Below are 23,308 nucleotides of genomic sequence, written 5' to 3'. Positions count from 1 at the left end.
GGGTGGGATTTTAAAAGAATTCCCTAGAGTAGACACTAAGTGTATAAATCTACAGTAATTGCTAACCTGACCATCAGAGGTTATTAAATTATTTTTGTTTGCTGCTGCATACCTCTTCTCCCAAAAGCACACAAACACATCAAATTAAGTTCTGTATCTGTCAAAACGGGTTAATGCAGGCAAAAATCAGACATCTAGCTTTGAAATAAGGTACACTGATAAATTATATACATAATCCACAACTTCATTCTCACAGACTTCCCGCAGCCAGAGTCTCAAATGCCAATCCTGCAACCGATGCTGCATATGATTAAACTTTACCACCATGAGCATTTCCATTTAAATCAATGGGACTACTCATCGTAGAACAGTTAAGCACGTGCCTAAGTGTTTGCAGGACAGGGTCTTCAAGTGGTCATACTGAAAATTTACACAGTAGTTGTCTGCATTAAGTTAAATATTTAAAGTGTGGTAAAATGAATATGCCATCACAAAGCACATCCATTACACAAAGGAAGAAAGTTTTCATCTCTTTCTTGCCACAATCAAGATACTTCCAAGCCCCGTGTGTCTTGGGCTACATCTTCACTACGGGGGGGGGGGGGGGGGGGGGGGGGGTTTTGATTTAAGATACACAAATTCAGCTACGCGAATAGCGTAGCTGAATTCGACGTATCGCAGCCGACTTACCCCGCTGTAGGGACGGCGGCAAAATCGACCTCTGTGGCTTCCCGTCGACGGCGCTTACTCCTACCTCCGCTGGTAGAGTAAGAGCATCGATTCGGGGACCGATTGTCGCGTCCCGATGGGACGCGATAAATCGATCCCCGAGAGGTCGATTTCTACCCGCCGATTCAGGCGGGTAGTGTAGACCCAGCCTTGGAAATTCCCTACAGGACTCAAAATTCCTTCAGAGGAACTCTCTCTCCCCCCCCCCCCCCCCCCCGAACATTGAATTTAACAAGACCTCTAAAAGGAGAACTTCCCTAGAAAAGGGAAGCACCATAGTAGCACTCAAAATAGTGAAACGTATAGCTCTGGTATCTTGTAACAGAATGAGACAATTTCTGTAACCCAGTTTAAAAAATGAGAAGTAGGCTGAGACAGATATAAGACAAATGGTTATGCGCTTCAAAATGTAACAGAGCTTCAGGATTCTTGAAACTGGAAGATAAAGGACAGGCTCCTCCAAATCTTAAAGGAAAACCAGAACATTGTGTTATAGCAGCAGATGAGGAAGAATACATGAACTTAAGTGTGGCATTGGAACAATCAGTGATCTGGATAATCACCTGAACCAGAGAGTACATTAAAATGTTGTGATGGAGACAAGGAAAATAAAGAGTTAACCTGATAAAAGTTTAATGCTCCTAGTGACATGAAGAAATTTCAGGTATAGTATTTTCCTGCCATATCATGATTCATATTTCTTGTATAAGTTATTGGAATTTATGCAGTGAGAAAGTTTACGGTAAGTGCTATGATAAAGATAAACCAAACCATCTTTCAACAAAGTGCATTAGTCAAAACACACAGCTGCAAAGTCAGTGAAGAAGAAAAGTACATGTACATCACACAAAATCCCCCTCACTCATTAATACCTAACTTTGGTAATTGGTTCATTGTTATTAGCCAGTCAGCATTGTTGGGCAAAATTAAAAAATCCTAACATATCAAAGATGTTAAAAATATCAGAAACAAAAGCAAAGCTCCATTCCACCACACTTCTCTTCCTCTCTATGTTCCGTTTTCCCTTTCCTCCCCAAAGTTAAATTTCTCTGTGAAAGAGGACAGTAAATTCACAAAACATTCATTTTAATGTGTTGCCTGTGACCTGAGTACTGCATTCCAAGAATGCCATCAAAAACATTTTCAACCAGAACATGGCTGTTCAACATGAACAAACCTGTTCCCTAGACTCCCAATGAACTCTTACAGAGGATAAATCTAGCTTGTTAAGACTTCTACAATATAAGAGGAAGAGCATAATTTGTAATTTCAAGAACAAAGAGAGAAAGCTCATTTTATTAGTGGTTCAAATACCATACCTTTAGCCTTTTTGAGGGTTACGTTTTTAGTATTTCCCTAAAAAAGTACTATAGCAGGATAAGTTTGATAACCTGCTTCACTTTCTTTAACTCCTCTGATCAAAGTTACAGACTGGTGTCAGGCTCCCTTTTGGCAGCATTTGTCCCTCAGACAGCCTCATAGCAACCATTTACCCATTAACTCTTTTCCAACCAATTTTCACACATTAAATTGTAACTTTGCAATATAATAATGCAAATTTAAGTATCAATATTGTTAACCATTTTACTTCTTAATTGAATTGTCTAGCTAACGTGCTTATTCCATAAAAAAGAACTGCCTCTCACGTTTCCCATGCCAAAAGCCTTAAGTGTCCCTTTACAAAGTTATTTCATTTGTATTATGTTAGTGCAAAAGGGTTCCATCAGGATCAGGGCCCCAGAGTACTAGGTGCTGTACCCCTTCAGTACACCTTCCCCATGTATGGCATCATTTGATTGGATGCTTTTAGTTCAACCAGAACCATTTTATTTTCATCACACTGGCTGCTCAAATGTGGGCATCTACTAAATGGTAAAAAAAAAAAAAAAAAAAAAAAAAAAACATTAAATGAGTTTAGTCTATGAATCTTAATTGACATTTGCAGGAACTTTAGTTTTTTTCCTCCCTCTCCTGGGAATTCTTTCCCAGACAATAATATAACATATTGCGACATTTGGTACCAGCTAAGAGTGATTATATATTTCCACTGATGTAGACATTGTATTCATGCACTATTTGTTATGTCTTTCAAAAGAACACATTGTCTATATTAAGTGAACTGATAATGAGCTGTTAAGAAAATAAAGTGAGGAATTTGACAGTTAAGGGATTTTTTTTTTAAGGTGTAGCTTTTTACCTTTATGGATGATCTCTCACCTCTCCTGTATCTATACTGCTGTAATCAACAGAGTAGCAACTCACAGCACTGCTTCAAATACTCTAATCACCCACTCTGTATTTTTACCCACTCTGTATTTGTCCCTCCGCAAAAGAATAAATGGACACAAATCGGACATCAGGAATGGTAACATACATAAGCCAGTAAGTGAACACTTCACTCTCCCTGGTCATTCTATTACAGATTTAAAAGTCACTATCATTGAACAAAAAAACTTCAGAAACAGACTTCAAAGAGAAACTGCAGAACTAAAATTCATTTGCAAATTTAACACCATTAATCTGGGATTGAATAGGGACTGGGAGTGGCTGGCTCATTACAGAAGCAGCTTTTCCTCTCCTGGAATTGACACCTCCTCATCTATTATTGGGAGTGGACTACATCCACCCTGATTGAATTGGCCCTGTCAATACTGGTTCTCCACTTGCATAGTAACTCCCTGCTCTTCATGTGTCAGTATATAATGCCTGCATCTGTAACTTTCACTCTATGCATCTGAAGAAGTGAGATTTTTACCCACGAAAGCTTATGCCCAAATAAATCTGTTAGTCTTTAAGGTGCCACCAGACTCCTTGTTGTTTTTGTAGATACAGACTAACACGGCTACCCCCTGATACTCTGTATTTTTAGTTTCAAGGTGCTTTTTTTTTTTTTTTAAACACAAATCAAAATGCCCCAGCTTGTGTCACTAAATCTAAATCTTACCGTTTTAAAGATTTTAATTTTTTGTGCCTTTATCCAATTTATTCAATTAACTAAGCTTTATTAACACTTCCCTGTACCTATTTTGGTACAGAACCAACAGTTGTATATGCAGTTGCTTTAAACAGAAGAGAAACTAGAATTAATGCACTATTACCAAAATTCCTAAAGTCAAGATCTCCCAGGCTAACTACCATATTACACTTCCTGTTTCGTAGCATATACAACATTAGTTTACATTTAACAAAACAGAAGATGCATTTCTAGCTTGTCTGTGTATACTACAGAAGAAAACTTCTTGAATATTTAGTTTTGCATCCCTAACAAGAAACAAACGAAGGGGGGAGGGGAGCGTCACCTTGAAATTCCCTTAGTTTTAGTTTATTTTAATAAAGTAAATATCCAGTACTCTTTACAACCTCTGTAGACTTCTCCAGTGGAGTCCAGGCTTCTGCAAAGTTGCGAAAAGCTCCTTAAGCCTGGAACCAAGCAGTTTGGCTGCACTTTCGAACCCCATCCCTTGTTCCATGGCTATTATGTCTCTTCAGTTTACAATTTCTTCCTGTTTCAACAGATGAACTTGTAGATTCAGCTAACCAAATAGCTGTGAAGTTAATTACCAATGAATGCATCTCTCTGAGCTCAGTAATTCAGCTTAATAGAATTTTATCTTATTCCACTGTGCCGTTATATGTGGATCAGAAAAGGGATGGTGTTCCAAAGAAACTAACATATGCTAATTTAACTCGAGATGAAGGCGCACTTCTACTAAAACGCCTATACGGATTCAACCAATTATCCACAGCTAGGAAGAGGGGTGGATGGGAATGGCTGGTAATAATTTAATCTGCTTATTAAAAGAAAAAAAATATACAATAACTCCTCGCTTAACATTGTAGTTTGGTTCCTGAAAAATGCTATTTTAAGTGAAATGATATTAAGCGAATCCAATTTCCCTATAAGAATTAATGTAAATGGGGGGGACTAGGTTCCATGGAAATTTTTTTTGCCAGACAAAAGACATTATATACATATACAGTATAAGTTTTAAATAATTTTAAACAATTTAATACTGGACTCCCCAACCTGATTGTGAAGCTTGGTTGAGGCAGGGATGTAGTGGAGTCGGGGCGCAGGGGCTTGCCCCGTTCCACCTGCCCGGCACTTCTGCCAGGGAGCGGGGTCGGGGATTTACCCGCTCCATGACTGGAATGTCAGGCAGGTGGAGTGGGTAAGCCCCGGTGCCCCAACCCCACTCCCCGGGCAGAATAGGGCAAGCCAAACAACCTTATAACTGAACATTGCGCAACTTTAAACAAGTATGTTCTCTAATAGATCAGCAACCTAATAATGAAACAATGTTAACCGGAAACAACTTTAAGTGAGGAGTTACTGTATACTATTTCAATATATATTAACTGCATTTCTCTTCCCCATTCTTTGTAGAACACTATAAACTTTTTAAGGAAGGGAGAATATCTTCGGAAAAGTTTGTACATGTCCAACATTCGACACTTCTGAAATGCAAAATGTTTAATAAAAATTGCCTATGCTCAGGTCTGCCACTGAACATTCACAACTGATTAAACACAGATTCCTCGCTCTCAAACACTATACAGCATGCACCACTCGTACAGATCCAATATTTTAATGACTCCAACATCTCTCCTTAGAAAAGATTTCTTCCATATTTCTTCTAAACAGAGAAAGAAAGCTACTATAAGGAGTCACATGTGACCTAGAAAGGAAACAGAACAGGCTAAAGAGTGATGGGAAAAAAGTTGTCTTGCTATATATATGGTGACATGTGCATTGGATAATTTGCATTGAGTCTTTTTGCTTCCTCAGAAGCTAAGCTTTACAATAAGTCATTTTGTAGGATGATCAGAGAGTAAATACAATAAATGAGATGAAATGATATTTTGTTTCAGTAACATCTATTTTCGTGCCCAAGTGCCATTTTCTCTACTCTTAAAAACAGACATTACATTGTTTTCCAGTCTCCTTATTTACTGATGAAGACTTTTGACTGGCAGTTTATACAACAATACATAAATTACAATGGCCTGATAATACCACAATCATAACAATGCAAATCCTGATAATTTTTCTGGATTAAAGATACTAGAACTGACGCTCCGTAGCGACAAACAGGTACAGTATGGGCAACAACTATGCAAGCTTCCCCATGTGGTCCTACTAACAACCGTCAACCCTAACCTTCAGGGACTATCTGTAGGGATGCACACAGTACCTCTTCCATGCTTCAAATCCTCAACATCTCTGGAAAACTGTCTGAAAGGGAAAAACTTGTGATGGCAGTTTCTTCACTTTAGGCATTTTAGAACCCAAATGAGACAACGAGGCACTGATTTCATGTAGTCTACCAGCCACTCAGATCAAAGTCTCTGTTCTGCTACTGAAACTGCAAGACATCCAGTCCCCTTTAATTCAGTATTTCAAATTACACTGAACTTATCTATTGTGTGTTATCATTAGAAAGTAAATTTTCTATATTGGTATAGATTCATGTGTATTTGTAAACCACACACAGTACTCAGCATCAAATTCAGTGATAGTTACACACTATCATACCATAGTGCTTTTTCAAGCACTGAGTTGTTTCAATTATTCCACGCAAGTTATTTTGCCAATGACCTCAGATACAATACTGGAACTCTTGTTCAGCATACATAGTTCCTAGGCAGCATGCCTCAAACATTGCGGGTATGTGGCAACTGAAGTCTGAAGTTTCAGATATCAAATGCTCACAAACAGTAGTGAAGTACTGTGTAGTCATTACTGCAAATTAAATGGCATATGGATATAGCCATTCCCACTGGACAGAAAGCAATTTAAAGTAACTTGAGTACCATCATAATATGCACAACATAAGAAACTTGGACAGAACTGCAGAGCAAAACAAAGGTGGTCCCTTAGTGTTGCTTTTTGACCTTGCTCTATTCACAGGGTGGTCAGCCAGCACAAACAAACTGCAGCTTGTACATCATGTGGCAGTTTGTCTAGGGTGGAGCAAGCCACAGAGCGCACATCACAGCAGTTGTCCACATTCTCCATTCGCTTTGTTGTCCAATTCAAGGTGCTGGTACTAATAATCAATGATTTTGGACCAGACTACCTCAGACGCCACCCATTAAGACAGTTGCACTGAGTGGGGCCCACAGAAAAAGTGTCCAAACTAAAACTTTCATGAACTGGAGGAACAGCATTTCTGATGTTGGGTCCTAGACTGTAGAACACTAAGAGCTCAAAATGACCCTATCTGCACATTTTCAGAGCCCAGTATGAAATCTACCTTTCCACAAAAGCCTTTGAAGAACAGTGAGAGGTGGGAAGAAAGAAAACTCAAGTCCGAACAGCTGAATGGCAAAAAATAGAGTACTCAGTTAATTTTTATGATTGTTGTATAATAAAATTCACACCCAGTTACTATATAGCAGGGGTTCCCAACCTTGGTTCACAGCTTGTTCAGGGTGAGCCCCAGGCAGGCTGCGAGACGCTTTGTTTACTTGAGCATCCACAGGTACGGCCACTCGCAGCTCCCAGTGGCCGCGGTTTGCCGTTCCTGGCCAATGGGAGCTGCAGGAAGTGGTGGCCAGGCTGTATAGTAACTGTCAATCTATCACCAACAGATAAAAGTTAAAGAGATTAGATACTGACTGATCTTAAAGATCATTTTTGAAGTACAACATATACAACATACAGAAAACAAAAACAGTACAAAAACATTGGTTATGTTTCACAGTTTATCTTTAACCAATGACAAAATGACAGAATTAAAGACAACTGTTAAATCAGTTTTCTGGGTTTACTCACATAGAAGTTTTGTAACAAGTTTCATTCTTTAGAAATAAAGAAAATTTAATTCCAAAGTTTGTTAACACCTGTTTTAAAACAGTTAATCAAATTGCCAAGGGACTTAGATTCCCAAACTTTCCACAGCAAAAACTAGATCTTAACAGAAATATGAGCCTTGGATCACCTTCCCTCATGTGCATGGACTGATTCCCCACCCTTTTGCAATCAATCTTTGTAGCAACTACAGCAGTTGCTTACATGGAAGTAATGCTACAAAAGTATTTACTTACATTCAGCTCTCTTTAATGCAATATGTATTTTGTCTTTAAGAGATTAGTCAGAATCTCCTTTTGCTCTTCATTTCATTTCTCCCCCAATCCCATCTTCCTGACTTCTTTATCCTCAGTTCTACATGTGCAGGGAATAATGGGACAGTCAACACACTACTGGTCACCTTGTATATTAGTCAGCACTGGCCTATGATTCTGATCAGATTTAGTACACCACCACCTGCCAGGCTGTTCTTCCACTCGTACAAACAGCAACCTAGGTGAAAACTGTAGAGACTCCCACAATTCAGTAGTTACTAATGAGAATGAGTAGCATAAAAAATTATTTAACGAAACCCACTTTCAGTTTTGTAGATGTCTCATCACTAAGCTTTATGGATTGGGAATTAATTAAAAAAGCATTTCTTCAGCAAATAATAAATCCTGATCAGTTTAATTTTTCATTTGCCAAACTGAATTTAAAATCGAAAGTGTAATAGACACACTAAGCATTAATCTATAAGAAATCAGGAAACCATGCCGTACTTTAAAGAAGCAACTTCTACATTGGGTGTAAATATGCACATTCTTGAAATGAATAATTATTTTTCCAGGTATTTAGCTCTTACTCAACTTATTTGTTTCACAATCAATCATGTAACTTAGGTATTCTCCTATTTAAGATGTTTCTAAAAAGTCTGTCACTATAGTATTTAAGTGCTGAGGAGAGAATTTTCTTAGGAAAAGACCAGAAGGGACCATTATGATCAATCTAGTTTAAATCCCAGCATAACAAACAGAATTTCATCTCATAATTCCTGAATCAAATTTACAATAGACTAAGAGCATATTTTGTAGAAATACATCTAATACTGATTTCAAGCAATGGAGAATCCACCAGATCCTTTGTCGAGTTCCAATAGTTAATTACACTATTTTAGAAATGCACCTTATTGTATGTAATTGGCTCACGTCTGTTTCCAGCCATTGAATCTCATTATATCTGATGGCTACATTAAAGAGTCTTCTACTACCAAAAAAATCTTCTCCCCATGCCGTGAACTGATCTCCTCTGAACCTTTCCTCTGGTTAAAGAAAATCTAGATTGTCTCAATATACAGCAGGTTTCCAGAGCTCTCTATTCTAGAAGGGTTCTTATACCATCTTCATTTCCATAGTATTCAAGCACCTTCCACAAACATCTGTCACATGTGGTTTGTTCTCTCATCTTGCTAAGGGAAGAAGTGAGTGCAGCAGTATAGCATTTTGGTAGTTTTTTTTGTGCTGCTGTCAGTTTACTTTTTAAATATGTACATGCTGCTATATGTCTCTATTAGAGACAGCAAGCATAAAGAAGGGTATCTTGCACTCAGAGCAGAAGGTGGAGAGGTTTATGATAGCCTCTTTTCTCTGGACTTGGTTCCAGTCCCTTAGAAACTGCTGCCTTCAGCAGACTAGCTTTACCTTTTAAGTAGAAAGTATTATTCTGCCCAAGACCTTGTCTACACTACTGCGGTAAGTCAACATAAGTTACGCTACTCCGCATAGCTTAGGTTGACTCACTGCTGTGTCTTCACTGTGCTACACTGACGGGAGACGCTTTCTCGTCGACTTACCTTAATTTTCTCGTTTCGGTGGAGTACCAAAGTCGACCAGAAAGCGCTCTGCAGTCGATTTAGTGGGTCTTCACTAGACCCGCTAAATTGACCCCTGCTGAATCGATCGCAATGTCGATCTGCTGTAAGTGTAGACAAGGCCCAAGATGTGGAGTTGTCAAACTTCATTGTCATCCCTGCATTTCAAGCAATCAGATCTACCCTAGGTCAGGCCCTAGAGTGCAGAGTAGAGGAAACCTTTACTTTTAAAAAAGTCAATTTATTATTTTTATTTAAATTAATTTCTTTAAATAAGTTTCTTTTTAAAAAGAACCCTTTTTAAAATTAAATTTGAAATTATGACAATTTATGTTAAGGCCTAAACTTACTATAATTCACTAAAATCATTTAAATGAATGAAAACATGTTGCACCAAGGAACCCTCAAATTTTAATGTGTGCTGCTTTTTTAAATAAAGGGTGCTGCTTTTTTAACTGTGTGTACAATCGGGGGGGAATATCTGACTTTTGAGGTCAACTCAAGCTTTACAAGTATGTCACAGTGACACATTAAGTATCTATATTATTTTCAGTCTTCTCTTTTCTTTCCTCCCAATGTAAGTACTTTCAGTTTGTACTCTTAATTTGGACCAGTTCATTCAAAGCTGAGAAACCAATTAGCTGTTGAAAAAGCCGGAAAGTTTGTTTTCCTCTTGAAGTCTATCAATAAAAAACAGGTGGGAGAGGATGAGATCTACACAAGAGAAAGCATGAATGACAATGGGAATTAGGCATCTAACTTGCTTAGGCACTTTTGAAAATACCACTAGGTATATCTGCATCTTTACGCTCCTAACTACCTTTGAAAATGCAGCCCATGGTGACCAGAAATTCAATTCACTAACTGCATTTAATACTTCCTTTGTTTAATAAATCAGTTTTAAATGCAAAAGACATTTTCTTAAAACTCTTATGCATCCAGCACATTTAAGATAATTTTATTTAACTAAGAAGAATCTTAAAAGGTTAGTTTTGTGCATTTTTAACAGGAATTCAATTTCCATCCACATGCAACTTGATATAAATCATAAGTAAAAAGTTATCTAGTAAGAAACGTACCATTCACTGTTTTCTAACAAAAATAATGTAGAAAATTACAAGTGTGAATAAGTATATGTTCAGTTATAACACTGCTTAAATAAATGCGCAGAGAGATAATATACAGTCCTGGTTAGCGAATATTAATATCAAATTTAGTTTAAAACCCATATTTGGTTGCAAATAAACAAGTTTTAATGGTTATACCAACCAATGAGAATGCACCTCCCCTCTTTAGGATAGCAACCAAGAAGTTAAAAGCAAAACAAGATTAAAATAATTTTAAATCAAGGTTTCCTGCTTTCTGCTTTAAATCATTAAAATCAGTTATTTAAATACCTGATTTAAATCAAAGCACTGACTGTATCCTTGAAGATAAGGACTGAGACCTTGAACTTGACTTGATATTCTATGCGAAGCTAGTGCAGAAAATGGAAGACAGGTTTAACAGGCTCACACATTCTTGTAGCTATTCTCTAAATCCTATCTTAATTTTTCAACATTCTTGTTGAAGTGTGGACACAGTATTCCTGTAAAGATCTCATCAACGCTGCATACAGATGCATACTCCTACTCCTACCATTTATACATCCAAGGATTACATCAAACATCATTGCAACATCTGCATTGACCTAGCATAGTGCAACTTTATCAGAGACTAATGGACAGAGGGAGAGTTTCCAATGTAGTCTGATCACAAACTGCCAATAGCCTTGCAGACATCTTTGTAAAAGGGTTGATTGCATCTATTGAACAGAAAATATAAGCAGGGTGTGCTTAGCATCAGGGCTTTGGAGCGGAGCCCGGAGCTGGAGCGCAGACCAGTAGGTTTTTGCCCAGAGCTGGAGCGGACCCGGAGCGGAGCAATTCAAAAATTTGATTGCTCCAAATCCCTGCTTAGCATATGGTTGACAGCAGAGCCTGGGATGCCTTACAAACTCAGCCTCATGTAAATATTCAATAGGCGATGGCAACAAAATAGATCCCTGTGGGACTGCATATACAAGGACCTTCAGGGGAATGGGAACAGCCTCAATCACCACATTCTGGGTCCTGTTTGAGAGAACTGACTGAAGCCTTTGAAGGGATGTGCCATCTACTCAAATGCGGTCACAAAATCAAGTTAACAGCACTTTCTGACTGAGTGTTGAAAGCTGCAGAAGTGAAGCAGTAAGAGCACTGACTAGCCTATACTCATGGGACCATCTCCATAACAAGAACCAAACTAAGACTGACTGCAAAGAGCCCACATAGTGAATTCTAAATGGTGTGGGACTTTGGAGGTCAATCTATAATTATTAGGGCTGTCAAGCAATTAATCACACTGTTAAACAATAATAGAATACCATTTATTTAAATATTTTTGGAGGTTTTCTACATTTTTAAATATATTGATTTCAATTAACACAATACAAAGTGTGCAGTGCTCACTTTATATTTTTATTACAAATATTTGCACTGCAAAAAATAAAAGAAATGGTATATTTCAATTTACCTAATACAAGTATTGTAGTACAATCTCTTTATCATGAAAGTTGAACTTACAAATGTAGAATTATGTACAAAAAATAACTGCATTCAAAAATAAAACAACGTAAAACTTTAGAACCTACAAGTCCACTCAGCCCTACTTCTTGTTCAGCCAATCGCTCAGACAAACAAGTTTGATTACAATTTGCAGGAGATAATGCTGCCCACGTCTTGTTTACGTCACCTGAAAGTGAGAACAGGCATTCGCAAGGCACTGTTGTAGCTGGCATCGCAAGATATTTACGTGCCAGATGTGCTGAAGATTCATAATTCCCTTCATGCTTCAACCACCATTCCAGAATATATGCGTCCATGCTGGTGATGGGTTCTGCTCGATAACAATCCAAAGCAGAGCGGACTGATGCATGTTCATTTTCATCTGAGTCAGATGCCACCAGCAGAAGGTTGATTTTCTTTTTTGGTAGTTCGGGTTCTGTAGTTTCTGCATCTGAGTGTTGCTTTAAAGCATTCTCCACAACTTGTCCCTCTCGGATTTTGGAAGGCACTTCAGATTCTTAAACCTTGGGTCGATTGCTGTATCTATCCTTTGAAATCTCACATTGGTACCTTCTTTGCGTTTTGTCAAATCTGCTGTGAAAGTGTTCTTAACATGAACATGTGCTGGGTCATCATCTGAGACTGCTATAACATGAAATATATGGCAGAATGTGGGTAAAACAGAACAGGAGATATACAGTTCTCCCCCAAAGAGTTCAATCACAAATTTAGTTAACACATTTTTTTTAAACGAGCATCATCAGAATGGAAGCATGTCCTCTGGAATGGTGGCCAAAGCATGAAGGGGCATATGAATGTTTAGCATATCTGGCATGTAAATACCTTGCAACGCCGGCTACAAAAGTGCCATGTGAACGCCTGTTCTCACTTTCAGGTGACATTGTAAACAAGACGTGGGCAGCATTATCTCCTGCAAATTGTAACCAAACTTGTTTGTCTGAGCGATTGGCTGAACAAGAAGTTGGACTGAGTGGACTTGTAGGTTCTAAAGTTTTACATTGTTTTGCTTTTGGGTGCAATTATGTAACTAACAAACAAAAATTTACATTTGTAAATTACACTTTCACGACAAAGCTTGCACTACAGTACTTGTATGAGGTGAACTGAAAAATCATATTTTTGTTTACAGTGCAAATATTTGTAATCAAAAATAATAATATAAAGTGAGTACTGTACACTTTGTATTCTGTGTTGTAATAGCAATCAATATATTTGAAAATGTAGAAAAACATCCAAAAATATGTTGGTTGGTGTTAAGTCCCTGAATTTTAAAAAACAATTTCCTCTGCTACTTCACTTGCAGAATCTACTAGCTGATCTGCAAGTGTAAACCAGTCTGGAGGAATAAATTCAAGGCCAGGTGCTTCAAGCATTTCTTGAACACTGCTCCATTTGTGTTACGCTGAAGATAATGTTATCATGAAAAATGGTAACAACGTTATTCAAGTCTCAGCTTTTTAATAGCAAAAAAATTACTCAAGAATAATCAGTAATTGAAAATGGATATACATTTATAGTTTTGTCATAAGAAACTAGTTTATGTGGAAGCTGTAGAATTTCAGTGTTAGAAAACAAATGTTTGAATTATTACTAATTCAGAAAAAGTTACAGGCATATTCCCTCTTCTGCACTTAAATTTGTAAAAGGAAAAACCTTTTTGCAAAATAGACCACAATAAGTTAGCAAAATAACTATTATTCAATACTATCAGTGTTACTAAAAAAAAACTTCTTTAGTTGTAAAAAGTTTATTATATGAACCTCCTCCATGGTTGCAAAACTTAAAATCAATACCATGGTAAATTAATTTAACTCCATACCATCAGAATGTATAGTACTGCCAGCAGGCACTTGTGTAGAAACCAACCCAATGTCCAACCAAAGTGTAAATTTAATTTTAGAAGACAATTAAAGCTAAAATTATGAAGTTTATATTGCCAGCGTAAATGTATTTAATACCATTAGAATTCACTTAAATGACTACAGACTTCTGATATTAGTTTCAAGGAAAATACAATTGATTTTGAAAAGGTCACATTCACTGAAAAGTTTTGTGTGTCTTATTTCTACAATATAAGAGAACAATTAAAAACAAACTTCAACAAAAGCAAAACTTAAATAGGGAAATTAATTCCTGACATAAAAAACCTATTTTCCAAAACTGAAAAAGATGAAGAAACTTGGACAACAAGACAGACTTACTTCCAAATACTCTTCCACTTCGTCAAAACAAATCAGTTTAAAATCCATTGTCATAATTCTTCTGTCCTGCCAAACATGGCATCTACTGTAGAGATCAAATACAAAGCCAGATCAAATAGCTGACCAAAAATTCATTTCATAGTATTTCTTCTTTTATCAAATGCCAAAAGGCAAATTTCTGACTTCAGATCACAACACTGCAATCCTCCTAACCTCAAAGGGAGCTTTGCAAGCACACACCCATCAAGACAAAACTTGGCCCTTATTATTTTAGCTTGAATAACCCCATTCAATAAATACTCATCATACAGAAGTCTAGCAATATGACAATCACATGGGTTTCAGCTGAGATGACCTAAACTGACATTACAAAATACAGTAGAACCTCAGAGTTATGAATGCCTCTGGAACAGAGGTTGCTCGTAACTCTGAAATGTTTGTAACTCTGAACAAAACGTTTTGGTTGTTCTTTCAAAAGTTTACAAATGAACATTGACTTAATGCTGCTTTTAACCACCTTAATTTAAATGCAACAAGCACAGAAACTGTTTCCTTACTTTGTCATTTTTTTAAAAAGCTTTCCCTTTTTTTTTTTTAGTAGTTTACATTTAACACAGTACTGTACTTGCTTTATTTTTGTTTCTGAGGCTGCCTCATTCCCATTCCAAATGAGCTCTGTGGAAAAATTTCACCCCCTGTACAATGTACATAGTCAAATTGAGCTAAGCACCAGATCAGACACCACTAGATCAATGGAAGTACTCTTCTATGACTTAAATCCACTTCTCCAAGAGGTGGTAGCGATTACATCAACAGAAGAACATTTCCATCCCTGTAATAAGTGTCTACACTACAGACATGCCTCTGTAGGGTTTCTAATTTAGACATAGCCAATAGACTGCATCAGGTTCACAAAGAAACGGAGAAAGAAAGACAACTAGAAAGTGCTGAAACAAAAATGGGCTGGGAGATTCAGGAGCAGATCTATTACCTGAAGCTACTTTTAAATAGACTGGATTTCAAGTTGACAGTATCCTTTAAAGTAGATAATAGCTCTATGGCTATAGCTTGCTAGAAGAGGCAGAGAGAAGTTACCACATATTCACATAAATTAGAAATGCCAAGGATAGAAAGATAAACACAGGAAGAGATTAAATATTCCTTATATACCATCTACCCAGGGCTCACACAAACTGTAACTTCCTTTATCTGAAACAGAGTAATAGAAACTCGGACCAAAGTTTTGTAACTCGAGGTTAGTTAGGGGAGAGCAGCAGGACAACTGCAGAAGCCTTCCGTACAACTTTTCAACCAGTACAACAGATTGGGTTTGAAACCAAATTCACTCTGCACCAACTGTTTACAACATTATGGTCCACTTGACAAAAGGAGCTGCAAAACCCACTGCAAGTTAGTAGCAAGTTAAGCAGAGTTTTTACTCCAACCAACTGAACATTTTAACCTACATTTGGTATGTGGAAGTTCATTCACAGTGAAGTGAAACTACTATAAAGGACGCTGTTAATGACACTCCCAACTTCAGAAGAGTGTATGCAATACACCCTAAATACAAACTGGATTTTCCCCATGCACGGGGCGTTAGGGGGTTATTTAATTATGCATGCGGTGAGCCATTAACCAATTCGACTACCAAAGATAATTTCTGTGCCTATATCCTAGGAAATAAATTCAAATTATTTCCGGTTAGCGCCTTTGTATCCCTCCCAAAGTCAACTTTTAAGAGTAAGAGACATAGAAAGTTGCCCCGACTGACAATTTGCTGTTCTCATGAAGAGGAAACAAGGAGGCTACAGCCCTGGCTCTAAGTAGGAACCGGCTATTTATTCCCCCCAGGCTGCAGACAATGGAAACGCTCTGAACAAAGTGAGGATGGAAACCTCCGCGCTACAGGGCTGCCCCGCATAGGGGGAGAACGGATCGGCACAAGGAGCCTCACGGTCCCGCCGCCCTAGCACAGTGTCACCGCAGCCAGTGCGGCGTCCCCGGGCACCGGAGATGCGGTGCGAGCCCCAGGCCAGCGAGCACCACCCCTCACCCGCCTTTGAGAAACGGACCCGCCGCCGGGCTGGGCAGCACCCGCCGGGGAGGCGGCGGGCAGGATCTCACCCACCTGCCCCAACCACAGGCGCCCCCGCCCCGCACTCACCGCGCTGCTGCCGCCCGGTTTCAGGCCGATCCTTTTCACCAGCATGACGCAGATGCCCCGCTTCTCGCCGCCTTCCCCAGCTGCTGCTGCTGCTGCTGGCGCCTCCGCCTCCCCGGCCGGGGCTGGCGGCGGCTCCGGCTCGGGGCTCATTTCGCTCCCATCCTCCCGGTGCAGCCGGGACGGCAGAGCGGCGGGGTCGGGGCAGGCTCGGGGCGTGCTCCCACCGGCACCTTCATCTGCAGCCGCGGAGGGGGAGGGGCAGCGCTCCCCAGCCACAGTGACCGCCACCACCACGTGATTGCCGCCGCTTCGCTCCAAGCCCCTACCGGAAACAACGTCACTGACCCGCTCCGCAGCGCTTCCGGCCTGCGGCAGAGGAGGGCGGGGCCGGAGCAGCGGAGCGGGTCGTATGGGTGGGTCCTAGCACCGACCCACCCCGACCGCGACAGAGCCGCCCGGTCACGTGATGCCGGCGCCTTTTCCTCGTCCCGCCCCACCCCTGCCTTATGGGTAGTGTTTAACCCTCGCGTTGCCGTAGAGCTGGGCGACCAGCCAGGTCAGCGCCAGGCAGCCTGCTCGCAGCGGCACCTGGGGATGGGGAGCATCCATTGCCCAAGGTCACCCAGCCAGCAGCGCACCAGGAATAGGACCGAGGTCTCCTCAGTCCCAGCCCAGTGGACACCCAGCCATTAGACAGGACCCCTTGCGTTAATGAGTATTAGACCTGACGTCACCAGCCCCTCTGGGCGACTGTTGCATTGCACCCCAGGATGCGACTCGGCAGAGCAGGGTGGCCTGTGCGATGGCCACTGAGAAGACAAACGTTCACGGGACATAAAGTTGCCAACTGTCAAATCACACAAACCCAAACACCCGCCCCATGCCCTGCCCCTTTCCCAAGGCTCCGCCCCACTCCATCCCCCTCCCTGTCGCTCGCTCGCCCCCACCTTCACTCTCTTTCACCGGGCTGGGGCAGCATGTTGAGGTGCAGGGAGGAGTGTGGGCTCTGGGCTAGGGCCGAGGTGTTTCGAGTGTGGGAGGGGGCTCCGGGCTGAGCCTGGGGCAGGGGGTTGGGGTGCAGAGGGAGTGCATGGTGCAAGCTTCAGGAGGGGGCTCAGGGCTGGGGTAGGGGGCTGAGGTGCGGGGTGCAGACTCCGGCCGGTCAGCACTTACCTCGGGCAGCTCCCTGTCAGCAGCACAGTGGGGGTAAGGCAGGCTCCCTACCTGCCCTGGCCTCGCACTGCTCCCGAAAGCAGCCGCACATCCCAGTGGCCCCTGGGGTGGGGAGCAGGGGGCTCCGCACACTGCCCCGGCTGCAAGCATCGCCTCGACAACTCCCACTGGCCACAGTTCCCGGCCAATGGAGCTGTAGATTCGGTGCTTCCGGGAGGAAGACTGTCTTAGCCCTGCTGCGTCGCCGGACAGTTAACACCTAAAATCTCCTGGTCTGCCTTCAGTAGCCTCCAGGAAATAGAGCCTGATTCCGGGAGAGTCCCGGCAAAACTGGGAGGGTTGGCAACCCTAGTGGGATGGTGCCCTAATTCAAATGTGGTCCATGATGTGAACAAGTGACAGTGTGAGAGCTGCTGTACAACGCCACATATCCATCCGGACTCCCCAGGTTGTGTCAGACCTGTAGGGCAATCAAGTTAATGATGCTTTGATGTTGTAACTTTCTATAACTGGTCTCCTAAGAAAATACTGAATAGACTTTCTGCACCATGCCTTCTGGGTCCCCTAATGGCTTTCTCTGTCCACTTGTGTTTCAGCTCTCTCTCTTCCCTTAGAATCTACAGCATCTCTTCCTTTCCTTTCCTGAACCTGTAAGAGAGTGTGCCCTGAGGTGGGTGAGAGAGAGAAATGGGCCTTTTCTCACCAATTTTTCCTACCACCCTTCTGTCCTGTTTCAGGACCACTCTGTTTCTTCAAGAGAAGGTGAGGGCCATGAACCTGATCATGTTTATCTGATTGCTTCTCTTACTCTTAGCCATTTTGCTGAGCAACTTTAAAAAACCAACATATTAAAAAAGGAAGAAATAAATTACTGCCAAGAAACTAGTGAATGTTTGTTTTATAGGCTAAGAATGTAAGTTGAGTAATTAGGAAAGCATTAAATGCATTCTAAGAAGTTCTTACTACTGCCATGGCTATGCCCTCCCACTTTTTACTGGCTGTACGGGTGAATGATGGTGGGGAGGGGGCGAAGAGAAGCGAATGGGGGGCAGGGTCTTGGAGGGGAAGAGGCGGTGCGAGGGCGGGGCCTCGGGGAAGGGGCGGCATGAGGACAGGGCCTCGGGGACAAGGGAGAGCATGCGGTGGGCAGGGCCATGGGGTGGGAGCCAGTGGCCTCCCAGTTTTGGAAGGCTTCCATCGCTCCTGCCTCCTTTTGTGTGTGTTCATTTTGTTGTGTTCTAAGTAATGGGATCAGACTTTAATAACAACATCAGCAATTACAGATCCAGCTCATCTCTACTAACTTCTTCTCTTTTAATCATAAATGCAATTTTAGCAATCTCCTGACCCACTTGAAGTCAATTTGATGTTTGCTATTGATTTCAGTGGTGCCAGTATTTCACCCCTTATGTTTATTAGCACAAGAACTTCAGGCCAGTCATCACTTTTGAAACTTAAGACATTTATTTAGATATGAAATTATTAGTTTACCTTTAGGCACTCTGTTTAGAAAACTTTGGCCACAGATGTCTCTGCCTTCCATTTCAGGTTTATAATTTGTATTGCTTGAAGTCATCAGTGTACTTTGAAATTTTCAGTATTATCATAGCCTCACTATGGACATGATCATATACGAACTGAAATCAATAGAAAGATTCCCATTGGCTACCTTGAGTATTTGATCAGCCCCTATGAAAACAGGTCCTAAGCAATTAGATTAATTTCAGAACAACAGTACAGTCCATTCTCTGCACTCAGTCTGGAATTTGAAGTTGTAAGGCTTTTTCCATGTCAAAATGATTTTGGTATCAGAGATTTTGGTGTGTTTTCCTGACCAATTACAGTCTATGGCTCCACCTGCTAGGAGCTCAGCATTCCGCATTAAATCCTGCCCCATTTAATCAATGGATAGTTTGCCATTGACTTCCATGGGGCCAGGACTTCACCAGATAGTTCTAAATGTAGCACAGCACTAAAGCAGATGCTAAGCATGTGCTTAAGAGCTTTTCTAGATCAGTGTGAAAGAACTGAGTACCTTGCAGGATTGAGTCCTACTTGTTTATGTATGTAAATTTAAAGTTTTCTATAGTGCTTGTAACTGTAGTATCTAAGCTCTGCACAAGTAAGTTAGGTCTGTTTTGTGATGAAGTTTGTAGTGGACTTCATTAAGTATTCTGCTCTTTGCTCATCTCTTCCAAAGTTTTCCAGGAAGTTCTATTTAGAAAATATAAAATTATAATTCTGGTTACAGTGGAAAAGCTTTATCACAAAAGAGGGCCTTGCAGTGTGTTCTAAAAAGTGGTTGGACTCTAGATTGGTCTAATCGTCTTCTAGTAGCTCATTCCCTAGTTGAGCCCCTTCCTCCAAGAATATTTTGTCTCTAGCTTCCATATACTTTGTTCTGGGTTTATTAGCTGCATTATTCTAGAGGACTAAAGCACATGGTGGATTTTTGGCTGATTTTTGTTGGCCTTACAAATCTGCACTTTTTTTGCAGACTGCCATCTTGTGCTGCAGAATAATTATTTTTAAAATCTCTAATCTTTATGATTGTGAAGATAACCTTTAAAATATAAACCAATTCAGTGATAGCTGGCTAAAGTTTGCAGACAGGGAGGTGTGACGGCTACTCGTTCATTTCAATGCCATATTAACGCTATAACCTAAGATGATAATTTACATGTCTGCATTGTTAACTATTGTTGCTTATCAAAGTGCACAAGAAAAGCAAAAAATAGTATTAAGACAATCTATACAATCTTCTGCAAGTTATGTCTTGCTTTAATGTCCCAAGTGGGTCGTGCTTGGAACAGCATTAACACCATTTTCCCCCAGTTCAGCCTTTGAGCACAGCTGTCTTGGCAGGCCATGGATGAAGATGATATCATTGATTCACTGAACTGGCAAAAGACACAAATTGAGAATCCATAGAGGAAGTGAAACAAAGCAGTGATGTACTCAGCTTCAAGTTACAATAATCCAGCCTGGACCTGATGAACATGTGGATCGTTGTGGCCCACTCCTCACTCAAAAGGAATGGACAAAGTCTCGTGGCAAAATGAAGTTGGAATTAGAGATCCATCTTTTCTCTTCCACCTTGCAAGAAAAAGAGCAAGGGGAACATAAGCAATGGATACATTTTTTCTTCAACAAGGAAAACATATGCTACTCTCATGTATATCTGCTCACCTAGGTCTTAACAAAATTTATGTAATCTGAGTATATAACGCATGAGGTCTGTGATCTTGGTTGCTTCTGCAGGGCAAGAAATATTTATTTCCTTCTCCCAACGCTGATGAAGGTGCTCATAAAGCAAAAATGACCGATTTATGTACATAGCCAGTACTGATTGTATGTATACATAGCGCCTAAAACATTCTGATCCATGATCGGGGCTACCACAGTGCAAGTAATAATAATAGGAATAAATGTGTATGTTCTTTAGCCTCCCCTGCTGGTTGAGTTTCAGAAGAATCTCACTGGAGCATGGCCTGGATGTTAGTTGATGGAATTTAGATAAACATCTAACAGTATAAAATAGAAATGTAAGATAAGCAAAAAAACTATTGTGGGTGCATTAAGATTGTTATGAGAAAATTTACTTTTGTATTTCCTAACTTGTGATTGTTTAAAATTATAACCATAATATTACGTGAACATAAGGGAGGTTGTTTTTGATATTTAAATGCTGAGCCCACTGTAGCTGCCACTGCAGTCTAAATAATAAATAATGTAATTTCCTTGTTTCTTTTTTGTGTGTTTGTTTGTTTAAGAATAATGAAAAATAGGTTCATTATCTCACCTAAATTTAGTAAAATTAAATTAAGTTGGGGATAAATCACTAGTCTATTTACTTATTTAAAAAAGAAAACAACTGAAAATCTTATCTTTCACACAGAGAACTGCAAACAGGTAAAAAAAAATGCATGAGAATTAAAACTAACCCACTAAGAGATTATAATGTAGTGATTTTTACCAATAATAAGACCCATTGGAAAAAGAAATAATTTTATTTAATCCCACCTGTCAAAGCTGAATCCCCACTCAGCCACTCCGAGTGCAGGAAGTGGGGGCCCACAAGGATTTTAAAAATTAATACTTGCCACTCCAGGCTTGTATTAAACTCCCAAGGTTACAGCTTCTCTCTGACCTTGGCTTGATAAACACTGCCACCACCCAAATGCAAAAAAAAAAAACCCTTTGAACCCAGGAAGGACCACTTGAGAATTCCTCCCTGTGGGGTACCCTCAAGCCCTTTCACCACCCTCCAGGGAAGAGCTGAGAAAGAAAACAAAGGAAATTAGCTGTTGCTATCAGCTAATCAAACAACATGCACAAACCTCTTAGGACACTCAAAATCCAATTAAAAAGAAAAAGGGAAAAATACATCTGGATCTTAGGCTTTTTGCTAGATCTTAAAAGAAACAATTACAAAAATTAAGCACCCAAAATAGCTTTCTTGGGGGTTCAGCTTAAAGGTTAAACAAGATCATGAGGGGTTAGCACAGAGGAGATCCACAAGCCAAAATAAAGAAAATAAACCTGATCGCGTCTAGCTAAACATTCTGATTTACTTACACATTTGGAGTTCAGATAAGTAGTTCTAGGCATGATCTAATGATTTATGATCATACCTGGCTTAAGTTGCTTATAGCATGGCTGTTCTGTCCCTCCAGGCCAGAGAACAACAGACAAAGAGAAAGTTTCTTTCCCCATTTTAAAAAGTTCTAGCCTTCCCATTGGCTCTTTTGGTCAGTAGCCCACTTTTTTTTTCTTTACCTGGGGGACTTTTTAACCCTTTACAGGTAAAGCAAGTAAAGAACAGTTATGAGGAGGGATTTTACAGCTAACTGGCTGGCTGGGTGTCCATCCAAGGGAGCTATCCCCCCACTTTATTTATCACACCACCTGAGAAATGACAAAGCTCCATTTTCAGCAAGATATTTAGGCACATGCATTCAGTCTGCAGTCAATGTATACAACTCTAATTCAGTATGAATTGTGGGAAACAAGCGCAGTATGTAGCCTTAACAATGCAAATTACTTGCATTTCTTGATCTCTAAATACACCTATTATAGCTGAGAGATCTCTTTACCGTTATCATTATTTATCTAACATGCTTAACAATCACAGAATTCCCAAATTGCCAATCTCCTTCATATCGAAAAGCAATAGAACGGTTGTGTATACTGGAGAATTAATTCTACTGAATTAATTAATTCTACTGAAACAATGAAACAAATATGATTTTATTTTTAATTTTGAGGTCTGGAATGACTTCAGTTAAAATCATAATCACAATCAAAACAGCAACCAATGTACAGTGCAATTCATTTTCAGTGAACATGGATTGAGTGAAACTGCTTCTAATTTAGTAAAATGAAAGTCCTAACGTTTCAATGTATTACAGTTTCATTTATACTGAAACTCTGTATACAGGCCCAGATCTTTTCTGTTTTATGCAAGAGCTCAAGATTTGGTGGTAGACTTATTTCACTATGACAGGTTTCTACTGTTTTATAAGGTACCTCAGACTAATTTAATAATAAACAAGAGCATAGTCTCTGTTAAATGAACCAAATAAAAAAAAATCAGCTGCTGACTGCAACTCTGATGGTTCATCACAGTGCAGTACAACACGTGCAACAGCATGAATGCAGCATCTGTAAAGTATCTGTTTAACCTGCCATGTATTTCAGTAACCCGGAAATAATGCTGCATCAGAGAGATAACGTAAGGTATGCACGTCTCTCTGTGTACCTTTGTGT

General features: G+C 40.0%; 1 protein-coding gene across 3 annotated transcripts in view; it reads right to left on the bottom strand.

Moving 5' to 3' along the window:
• The window catches only part of MFSD14B (major facilitator superfamily domain containing 14B), a 47,009-nt gene extending 30,196 nt beyond the window's left edge, over positions 1-16,813 (bottom strand). Inside the window, exons 1-3 of one of the 3 annotated variants that reach the window (XM_065599350.1) lie at positions 16,367-16,705; positions 7,780-7,897; positions 7,143-7,310 (exon numbers count right to left, since the gene is read on the bottom strand). Coding sequence is in view for 2 of the 3 variants with exons in the window: in XM_008163180.4 (XP_008161402.1) it covers positions 16,367-16,516 (150 nt within the window). In the remaining variant the exon portion in view is untranslated. Of the gene's footprint in view, positions 1-7,142; positions 7,311-7,779; positions 7,898-16,366 lie in introns of all 3 variants that reach the window. The other 2 variants (XM_008163180.4, XM_065599349.1) reach the window with 2 other exon arrangements.
• Between the last annotated feature and the right edge of the window lie 6,495 nt (positions 16,814-23,308).

Source organism: Chrysemys picta, chromosome 6 (genome assembly GCF_011386835.1).
Source record: "Chrysemys picta bellii isolate R12L10 chromosome 6, ASM1138683v2, whole genome shotgun sequence".
Taxonomy (NCBI): Eukaryota; Metazoa; Chordata; order Testudines; family Emydidae; genus Chrysemys; species Chrysemys picta.
Note: the sequence above shows the minus strand (reverse complement) of the source record. Positions and strands in the feature narration are given on the sequence as shown.